The 11,127-nt window shown below is 42.8% G+C and overlaps 1 protein-coding gene across 1 annotated transcript in view; it reads left to right on the forward strand.

Moving 5' to 3' along the window:
* The window catches only part of Gabre (gamma-aminobutyric acid type A receptor epsilon subunit), a 19,012-nt gene that overhangs the window by 4,637 nt on the left and 3,248 nt on the right, over nucleotides 1-11,127 (forward strand). The window contains exons 2-6 of the mRNA XM_026777091.1: nucleotides 1-430; nucleotides 800-867; nucleotides 5,845-6,065; nucleotides 6,768-6,850; nucleotides 8,115-8,249. The exon at nucleotides 1-430 is cut by the window's left edge and continues 787 nt beyond it. Of these exons, the coding sequence (XP_026632892.1) occupies nucleotides 1-430; nucleotides 800-867; nucleotides 5,845-6,065; nucleotides 6,768-6,850; nucleotides 8,115-8,249 (937 nt within the window). The remainder of the gene's footprint in view (nucleotides 431-799; nucleotides 868-5,844; nucleotides 6,066-6,767; nucleotides 6,851-8,114; nucleotides 8,250-11,127) is intronic.

Genomic DNA, 11,127 nt, shown 5'->3' on the forward strand with positions numbered 1-11,127 from the left:
CCAGAGCCAGAGCCCCAGCCGGAGCCTGAGCCCGAACCGGAACCAGAGCCAGAGCCCCAGCCGGAGCCCCAACCGGAGCCCCAGCCAGAGCCTGAGCCCGAACTGGAACCAGAGCCGGAACCTCAGCAGGAGTCCCAGCAGGAGCCCGAGCCAGACCACCAGCCGCACCCCCAGCCACACCCCCAGCCGCACCCCCAGCCGGACCCTCAGCCAGATCCTCAGCCTGACCCCGAGCCTGAACCGGAGATGAAGCCAGAACTTCAGTACCAGCAGGAGCTTCAGCCTAGTGGAAAGAAGCTTCCAGCAGAAGAAACACAACTTGCTGCTGACTGCATGACTGGGGGCTCAGGAGAGAACCTGGCAAGAGCTTCTCGAATCCTTAACACCATCCTAAGCAACTACGACCATAAACTGCGCCCTGGCATTGGAAGTAAGTAAACAGAAGAAAGCCCTCTCCTCTCTGAAGGAAAAGCAGGTTTTATATGTAGTTTGGGCAATGAACCTGGGTTATATATAGGTGGAGGTGCCACATACAGGAACACCTTGGTCTGATGCACCAGGTAAGCCACAAGGACTCCTTTAGGTCAACACTTTCCCCTTCTTTTACCCTCAGTTTTTCCAATTCCAAAATACGATTTATGGCCTGAAGTTGTGTGTGTGTCTAACCTTAAAGTCCATGGGGCTTTCTGTGAAAGAACAAAGGAAGTAGGGTTGGCCCTCTCCCCTCCCCTTTGATAACTCCCTCCTTGGTACCATGTCTTTATGTGACATTTACCCTGTACTGCTTCTTACCTTACAGAGAAGCCCACTGTGGTCACTGTTGAAATCTTTGTCAACAGCCTCGGGCCTATTTCCACCCTAGACATGGTGAGTACAGAGCTTTGATGACAGTTTTTCCTAGACTGGGCACCGAGATAAGGGGCCTGCCACTTACTCTTGCTTTCTGCTCTTTGTGTTACTACTACAAGAGGTAGGTTTCTATTGTTGTTTGCGGGGTCAGGTGGGGATTTTTAGCCACAATTAATCTGAGAACATGAATGGAAAAGGTAAGTCCTTTGCTGCCTGAAGAGGACCTTTGGAACTGTTACTCGAGTTTTTCATTCAAAGTAAAAACAATAAAATAACTTAAATACCACAATGGAATGTCTCTCTTTTGTCTGATTATTCTGATAAACTTAAATCTATAGCTGTCTTTTCTTGCTGTCCCTATAATTTTTTCTTAATCCTTTTGTCTCCTTTCCTTTCCACTGTTATCAATATGATCCTCAGCTAACCTTCAGCATCGTCTATTTGAAATATGTAAATATATCCTTGCCCAGCCCTAATGAGTAAGCTTCCTCAGTGATGTGCCTCTGTTTTTTTTCTTTTTTCCTATTTATTTATTTGTTTGTTTGTTTTTGTTGTTCTATATATTTTTCTCTGCTCCCCTCCCTCCTCTCTATCCTTCTACCTTCTCCCATGACCCCCATGATCCCAGTTTACTAAGGAGATCTAGTCTTTTTTTCCTTCCTATTTAGATCCATGTATGTCTTTGGGTCCTGTTTGTTGTCTAGGTTCTCTGGAGTTGTGGATTGTAGGTTGATGTTTCTTTGTTTTTTGTCTAAAAGCCAGTTATGAGTGAGTACATATTATATTAGTCTTTCTGAGTCTGGGTTACCTCACTCAATATGTTTTTTTTCTAGATCCATCCATTTGCCTACTAATTTCAAGATGAGTTCAACCCCACAATCTAGCAAGTGAAATAATCACACAGAAACTGTATTAATTAAATCACTGCTTGGCCCATTAGCTCTAGCTTCTTATTGGCTAACTCTTATATTAATTTAACCCATTTCTATTTATATATCACCACTTGGCTGTGGCTTACCGGGTAAAGTTCCCAGCTTCTGTCTCTGGTGGTGGCTCCATGGCATCTTTTTGACTTCACCCTTCTTTCTCCCAGCATTCAGTTTAGTTTTCCCCACCTAGCTAAGTTCTGCCCTGCCATAGGTCCAAAGCAGTTTCTTTCTTCATTAATGGTAATCACAGCACACAGAGGGGACTCCATATTACATGCCCTCTCCTATGACTCATCTTTTTCACCCCATTGAACTCCATAGACTGTGAGCACACAAATACCAGGACAACCTTGTACCACAGAGGGGGACTTTTATTCAAGTTTGAGATGCTGTTGCTCTACTTTTTCACTCACTCAGGGTCCAGCTTGGATAACATCTTGTTCATGACAATTTCTCTGACTCACATAGCAGCTGATTAATCCCTTCATACACCATGCCTGTCTCTGGGCATTCACATTTTCATGGCTCACAGTTATCTTCTTATCTCAATTATTTCATGGTAACTAATTGTTTTATGTTGGTCTTGGTCTCTCTGTTATGAACTACTTGATGCTAAGAACATAGTATATGGTAGCTGACCGAATGAATTACAAAAGATGCTCTGAAAAATTCATATGTGTAGTATCTGACAAAGAAAGGTTGTGATAACCAGCTCTGTAATGTCCATGGACTTGGTTTGTCCAAAGGTAGAGCCAGTTTTAATATACTTAAGCCTAATAAGCACTGTGTGATCTGGGTGAGTTGAGAGCCTTGATGTTGAGATGGGTGTTCCTGATAGACTCGGAGGTAAGTAACCTTAATGGAATGCACGCTGTTTCCATAGAGTGAGTGAAAGAGTAGCTCAGAATGGCTTTTTCCTTTTTATTATGCTCTTTCTCTTTATTATGCCACTCTAAATTCTAGCAAGCTGACTCTTTTCTTTATTAGTAAGCTTCCCACCTTTACCTAGTTAGTGTTGGCTAAATTTCATAGGCTTATAAGGAGGAGAGACCACACACATTGATAAATACAACAAATTATCTAAGTTGTTTGGCTCTGTATTCTGAATGTCCTTTAAAACCAAAAAGCAGTGGCAAACTTGTCAGGCAATTTGTGTAGGTTATAATTTGGGGGAACTAGTTTCTATTCTCCACGAGAGTACTTGTGGCAGCAAGCCATTAGCCCCACTTAAGCGCCATCTCTCCTTGTTCAACATCTATTAGTCTCTCTAGCTCTAGCTTCGCCTTAGCTTCTATTTATGCAGTCTAATCATCTGTAAGTCACTCAGCTAGATGTCATACACAGAGCTGGGTCAGCATAGGATCAGCAGCCTGATTTATTTAACTAATAAGACTTTTTAAACCTTCTAAAGCCTTATATGATACATAATTCCCCCAGAAGTTTCAGTTTCTACATAGTTCTACATAATTCAATAAAATGGGGGGGGGGCGGTCCCTGTGCTTGTTCAGCCTGCTTTCTTCTAATTCATTTGCCGAGGAGAACATAGGTGTCTAGCATATGATTCTGTCAATGGTCCAGCATGGATTATCTCTGTTGTTTTTTGTGGCAGTCAAGTACCCTTTTATGACCTCCCCATTTGAAGCTATTGATCGTCTCAGCAAGGTTTGTTGGTCAAAGGAATAGCAACCCAGTCAGTGGAGTTGGTGAAGTGGATATTTGGCCCCAGTCACTTTAGCAGGTAGAAGAGGAAAGAGAAACCTAAAACCATAGCATTGTAATCAAATATTTCTACTCCCTTCCTTGTTTACCTCTAAAAACACCCAGTGTGGCCTTAAAAGCAGTGACTAGTCTGAGAAAAACTTCCTGGTCACAGTATCCCCTGTTGCTAATACTGGCTGGCTCTTACTATGGTAATTATTGCAGGTGATTCTAATTAAGTCAATTCTGAAACACACCTTTTCTATTTTAGCTAAACTAATCTCTAGTTCCCTGTCAAACTGAGGGAAAATTGAATCGCAAACCATTAGTTATATGTTGATGTATGAGGAATTTATAATTGATATCTTCTTAAACAGCAGTGGCATATTTCTTTTGAATATTGTATAGCATACCTCCAGCACAGCTGCAGGAGACGCAAATTCCCCATCTCCCACCATACAGTGCATGTGCTAGGATGCAGATGAGATTTGGCCAGCTACTGGGAAAGTGCAAATTCTTTGAAGGCTCTTTGTGAGGGTAGATGGAGTAGGGCAGGACAGAACATGACAGGGCAGGGCTGGGCAAGATCAGGAGTTCGGCATTATCTGCCAGCTGTTCTAGTTTATTGTCGTGAAAACGTTGGCCTTTCTTTTCTGGCTACCAGCAGTCGAGTGACTTATGAGGCAGGGTCTTACTCGTTTTCCTAGGCTGGCCTTGCTTCAATCTAGCCCAGGTGTGACCCGAACATTTCATCCTCCTGCCTCAGCCTCCCAAGTATCTAAGATTACGGGCCTATGTCATCAGACCCATCTGATACTTGTTCGTTGGTGCAAGATTATTCAGGAAAGACCTGGGAAAGTTGGACTTTGATACCCAAAGGGCATTTTTGTGGTGCGTGTTAAGAAAACAAATGATAGGGTAAAGATAGAGTAACGGTGCTCTGAGTGGCAGGGCCGCTGTACCATCACTGGCTGTGGAACTTTGCACATCTTATCTGAGTCTCAGTTTATCTTCTAAAATAAATTAGGCAACCTGCCTTTAATTGTGCTGCAGCATAGCGCTGGTGCTTGCTTCAAATTAATTACAATTATATCGCCATCTGTGTATTGGCCTACAAGCCTCAGCCACGTAAACTTCTTGCTTCTTGTACGTCTTAATAAATATCCTCCTAGATGTTTAAAAGACAGTTTATGGGATTCATAATATGGAGAGACCACATGATCATGAAACTATCTATTCATGTGCACACACTCTTCAGAGATTATATGGGCACTTATTTGAAAGGAAAAATAAAGCAAAGCACAAACATAATTCTCCTTGTTAAAAAATGACAATAGATAGACATTTTTCTTGTGAGTCAAATCGCTTCATTTTAAAATATAATTCTGTGAAATGAATGGTTGGGTTTAATTAATAGCTGTGTGCCATGAATAAAAGCTGAAAGGGAACCTTTTCTGTGTACAATGAGTTGCGTGTGCTTATGCATTTCTGAGCACTTTTGAGCTGGGATTTTTGGTTTGTAGTGTATGGGCTGAAAGAGTGTTGACAGAGTAGGAGCAGCACTATGGCCCCTATAACTACAGTGACTACTGAGCTCAGCTGTGTAGTGACCCACCATAGCCCAGGGATTTATTGATGAAGGCAATGTGCATATTTGAGAATATTACTCTCTTCTCAGAACATTTGACATTGGAAAATGCCTGCATCCAAACATATGTTGCTTTACTCCTTGTAGTCCTAGGTGGATGCAACTTAAGGGTCTGTCGATGACATGAGGCCTTTGCCTACTGGTAGAGAGAGGAGAGGCCATAGCAAAGCTGTTTGAGGGAGCTTCCCACGCAGATGAGGCAGAATATTTACAACTTTGAGATTATCCCAGGCTTTGTAACAAGATCCCATATCAAACAACAAAACAAAAATGATGAAATGTCACTTCTGGAGATTCGTTCTCCAGAACAGAATTTACACTTCCTTTGCATTCTTCTACAAGGCACAAAGGAGTTTTGTATAAGAAAGTAGAATGTAGCAAACTCATTTGTGGCAACCCTTTCTACAGTTCTGAGCTGTGGAAGAATAGCATTAATCACTATAGAATGTGGGGACTTAACTCTTACTTGTGGCAATTGAGCACAATGTGACTGATTTCTTGGCTGTGTTAATTTCTGAGACCCTTTCAGCCATGAGACTGAAAGAACTGGGCAGAAAAAAGGAACTCCATCCCTCTTCTACTTCTTGGGCCAGTGCACCGTGTATTCTACTATGCTGTCTTCAGGGTTCCATGTTAAGAATTAACAAACATCCCATTTGCATGTGACTATCTCTTGTCTACTTGGCCCCAAGTATATGGTTTTCTGTCCCTTCCCACCAGGAATATTCCATTGACATCATCTTCTACCAGTCTTGGTATGATGAGCGGCTTCGTTACAATGACAGCTTTGAGACCCTTGTTCTACATGGCAACGTGGTGAAACAGTTGTGGATCCCGGATACCTATTTTAGGAATTCTAAGAGGACTCATGAATATGATGTCACCATGCCCAACCAGATGGCTCTTATCCACAAGGATGGAAAGGTGTTGTATTCAGTTAGGTATGTCAAACCTTTAGTGTTTCATCTCCTAGGACTCTCTCACTCTTTCAGAAAATTTTAGCTAAGGACTCTTAAGTAGATATCTTGAATAATATTCCTAAAAGCCTGTGCAACTTTTCTAGACCAGGAATTCAATCTCTTCCTATGCAGATATAGATACTGAGATCTTAAAATAAAAGATACTGGTTAAATACACATTTCAAGTTTGTGACAAACTTGTGAGCTTTTCTTTGCCCCACAGTCCTTGAAGATGCCAGCATGACTGCATTGCCTGGACAATTCCATCCCAAGTGGGCACTGTATATAAGGACACGTCCACGGTGGTGGAATTGTCCAGGCAGAGTAGAAATACATCGGTTGAAGAGGTGTCAAGACTAGGCTACATAACTTGAGTGCCTGGAAGGAGATTCTCATATCAGCAGTGTGGGGCATGGGGGTGGTGGAGAAGAGTACGGGGGTAGAACATAGAGCACTGGGCTTAGCAAGCAAGAATGATCAATCTAGTTGGGTCCATGTGCTTCTCTGATGATGGAGCCCAATAGTCAGATATTAAAAGATCTTCTTCCCTCTTTGTATCACTTCTTTGAGCTTTTTGTCTTAAATTCTACTGATGCCATTCATTGGAAGTGATCCCCTGGTCAGTGTTGAGTGAATACCTAAGTGCCCAGAGCCAGCCTAACAAGGCTCCTTTCTCCCTTCCAGGATGGCCATTGATGCGAGCTGCTCACTCCACATGCTCAAATTCCCAATGGACTCACACTCTTGCCCTCTGTCTTTCTCTAGCTGTGAGTACCTTCTTAGGTTTCTGGGGATCCAGAGATATGCTGGGCCCCTCTTTTTCTCATCTTTACCTTTTACATTTTCTGCTTCTGCTTTTGTTCCTGTGACAATGCCAACGTTGCTGCAAGCCTCCGTCTTCCGTCCTCACCTCCTTTCCTGCCAACAAAGCTGTGTTTGCATTACCTTGGCTTTATGTTGGATTCTTCCCTTACCCCTGCGTTACCTTAAGCTAGTCCCCTGCTTCTGAAGTGTACCTGAAGTATGTCTGCTCCTCTCCATTTCTGCCTTGATTCGGGGCTTTATCATCTTCTGCTTAAACTTCTGCAACATCTCCACTTTGAAACAGAACATGTCCTAAGATAAATTCATTGTCTTTTCCCAACTCCTGTCTCAAAAGCAAATGTGTTGCTTATGTGTTGCTATTGGCCTCATTGAAGGACATCATCACCCACCCAGCTGTCTAAGCCAAGAACTCTGACACTCCCCTCTCGTTAACCTCCCACATCTACTCAGTGCACACATGCTGTTAATGTTCCCTCTGAATCTCTATCGATCCCACCTATTTCTCTGCTTTCTGAGCTCTCATTCCTGCCTTTGCTCACTTTGTTGTGTCTAAGACTACTGCACTAGCATTCCATAAGTGGCACCATGCCAACATGTTTACACACTTACATTAGGACCAGAGTGACCCAGCTAAAACACCATGTGAACCAGGTCACTTCCTCATTTCAAATCTTTCCTTAGCTGTCATGGATCAATTCTAAATTCCTTAAAAATGAACCTTCATGACCGGACCCCTGCTGCTTTCTGTGACAAAATCCATCTGTGAAGTGGAGTCGCCCTAAAATTTTGCTGTTTTCATGTTCCCCTCTCTGTGCTTCCCTTTCACGCTTTTGAGCCACATCTATATGGATGATGTTTACTTTCCCGATTTAAAGTAAAGTCTTTTCCATGTGTGTCCCCAAGTGAGTGATCTTTCCCTACTTTGCCCATTGTTCCGTGGACAGCTCCAAAAACCCCAGCTGTGTGGCCTCAATGAAATGTGAGTGCTGGAGGGGTAAGTTCATGGCTTACTCTTCTGTGAATTCACATCCCAGGGCAAATGTGCTTATTGAATGGACTCCAACAACCAGGCCAGAGGCAAGGTCCAAAAGCTCGTGAAGCTAGCGTCAAAACTCCAAACCATGGCTAAAGCTAACACCGTGCTGGTGGGCCACTCCGCTGAACTTCCCAGTCTCATTCACTCCTCTTTTCCATGTTGATTTTCAGTTTCCTATGACGAGCATGAGATGATCTACAAGTGGGAGAATTTCAAGCTTGAAATCAATGAGAACGCTTGGAAGCCATTCGACTTTGATTTTAGAGGAATATACAACAAAACTGAAATCATCTCCACCCCAGTTGGTAGGTGTCCAGAGGGGGCTCAGGTTGGGCAGAGTCTGAGGGAATAGTACCAATACCTGGAAATGATTGTCTGTATAAATGCTATGTAAAGAACATATGGAAACACTGTGTAGGACATCACTTCTCTCTTATACATGCTAAGTACTTACAACTGTTTGCAGAGGAAACTGAGACTTTATAGCTATGTCTCAGTCTTATCTGCAAAGAAGTAAGTGCTTTGCCAAGCCCCTTGCAAGATGAGGTAAGTAGATTCATTTTTGTGACTTTCGGAATGTTCATCTACTTTACTTTTTATACCCTTTGGGTTCAATGTCTTTCTTATGTCCCTGGTTTACTTAGACAATGTTGGAGAGGAGGTACTTGTGTGATTTATTTTCAGTCAGAACTAATCCAGGCTGGTTGAGTGGGAATCAAGTTCCACCCTAGCAGGAGGGAGAAGGGGAAGCTAGCATAATGATGGCAGCTAGTGAGGGTTGGGGGAGTCTGCAGGTAGTAGTAACTCAGCTGCAGCGCAGCAACATTATCTTAAAGAAGCAACTGTGAAAAGCAGATTATCACCAAATACTTCATAATGAAATAAACATAGGCATGGTGATATTTTTATTTTCTGATCTTTTCCTAACAAAGATGAAAGGGGCAGATTCTGGGTCTCTTAACTTGTAGCTCCCGAATAGATGTGAGCATCTTTGCTTGTATTCCTAGGTGATCTGAATGAGGAGCCAAGGAATCTTCCCAGGGTAGCTCTGAGAGCAACCCTGGACCCTCTTCACATGTACTGACAAGAAAGTGGATGGAGCAGGTCACCCAGCCAGCCTTTTGTCATGGGAAGCATTTGGCTTTGCTACTGTGTGTTGACACAAAATCTGCTTTTGCCACTATTGGTCACTGGGTGAGGGAAGCTCACACTTACCCGGCTAAAGCTTTGCTTGCATAGTACTAGGCAGGGGATGGACGCTGTTTTACAAATGCTTTTCCTTTTTCATGGGGAGCTCTGAGAAAGCTACTTTGCTTCTTTTGGCTTTGGGATCCTTGCTCTTCTACTAGATAACCATGGGCCTGCCTCTTAGCTCTCTGCCCCTCAGTTTCTCCAGGTAGGTGGAGACCCATCATCAGAACTGTCAGAGGAGACAAGGCTCATGGGCTTTCAAGTCACTAGTGGTTCCGTTTAGTAGATGGTTTGCACATTGTTTCAAAATGGTGCCCTAGTGACTACAAAGCCCCAGAGCCAGGATCATCGGTAAAGCAAGGCAGTGGGTAAGCACCAGCTCTCTCTATGGAGACAATAATAGGTCTTTCTTCTCTTCTGCTAAAGATAACCTATTCTTAACTCATGCTTTCTCCATGAAACAGATCCCAACTCTCTCAGTTCAACCCTGAAGCAGTTTCTTCCAGCTAGAACAAAAATATACTCATTTTTCAGGGTTTAGAATGCAGCAATGCCCTACAACTTGGGCCACATTGAACCTCAGAGCAGAGTCTCTGCTTCAGGAGCTTCTCAGAAAGTAGAGCCCTGCCTGTAGTAAGTGAGCCATCCTTTACTGATGGTTGTTGAGCCTCTGAGGAAATCTTGCCATGATCAGGAGTTTAGCATCTTGCAGAGAGACTTCTTCCTTTTCTAGATAGTTCTTCCTATCAGGAAATTCTTCTTATTCATCTGTAATGAGAATCTCCAGGATGTTTACTCATGAACCTAGTTCTTTTCCCTTACAACTATCCAGTTTACCCTAACTGACATCATTCTTCCACTATGTCAAATTTAAAGGCCTAGTGCCACTGTCAGAGCTTTGCTTTCTTCTGTTCTATTGGGACTAGCTCCCCAATTCCTTCTCTTCTCTTTCTCTTCATGTCTTCAGTTCACGAATCTTCTAGACAGTCTTTTTAATTTTGTCTTTTTGACAGTGCTACTAACAACCATGGTCTGGACAAAAGCAGGTAAGAGCAACAATCATCTTTAGTACGTTGTTTTGTCTTGGCTGCCAGCTCTAGACAGCTTTCTTCCATTGGTTTTGCTTCTTCGCTCATCAGAAAGAAGGAAACACATGTTAGTATCCTTCTCTTGGCAAATTTCTAACTTTTAATAAATTAGGAAATTTCTACCTTAGAAATTTAAAGAACAAGAAATCCAACAGCATAATAAATCTTGTAACAACCATATAAACTCAGATGTGAAGGGAGTTTTAAGTCACAGTCAAGACTCCAAGGCAGAAGAGCTAATAATTTGATCACTCTGGCTAGTAGCATAGTGTGGTCTGATGCAGTGCTGGAGAAATTCTAGTGTGAAATATACTGCTACTCTTTAACCAAGTTTTCCACTAGTCCCAGAGCACTGTTTGACATTTCTCACAAGAATATAGAAACTTTATTCATCCAGTGCCAGTGCTTCTGACAGCTGGAGAAAAGGCCCACTCCAGACTTGCCAGCACCTGGTCTGTTTCCTGGAGTGTCTTCAGTGTAGACAACTAGTGTTGGAGTCTTCTTTCTTTCCAGGGTTATTGCCCATGGGTAGCAAACATCACTGAATAACACTACCTTCCATGTTATTCCAGGCTTGGTTGGTTACGGGCTAAGCTGAATGCTTTACATGAGCTCTTCCTGGTAGGGCCTTGAAAGTTCACATAATTCAAAGTCACAGAAGTCTATAACATCACAGAAGTGTAAATTCAGGGTTTGGCTTCACTGAAAAGTCATAGTTGAAGCAATTTAATATCCAGTATCACGTGAAGAGTAAAAAAGATGCTCTGGGCAAACCAAGTATGGAGTCATAATACCAGGAAGAGTGTTAGAGACAGCTCCAGTATCACGTGAAGAGTAAAAAAGATGCTCTGGGCAAACCAAGTATGGAGTCATAATACCAGGAAGAGTGTTAGAGACAGCCTGC

This window comes from Microtus ochrogaster, unplaced genomic scaffold (assembly GCF_000317375.1).
Source record: "Microtus ochrogaster isolate Prairie Vole_2 unplaced genomic scaffold, MicOch1.0 UNK45, whole genome shotgun sequence".
NCBI lineage: Eukaryota > Metazoa > Chordata > Mammalia > Rodentia > Cricetidae > Microtus > Microtus ochrogaster.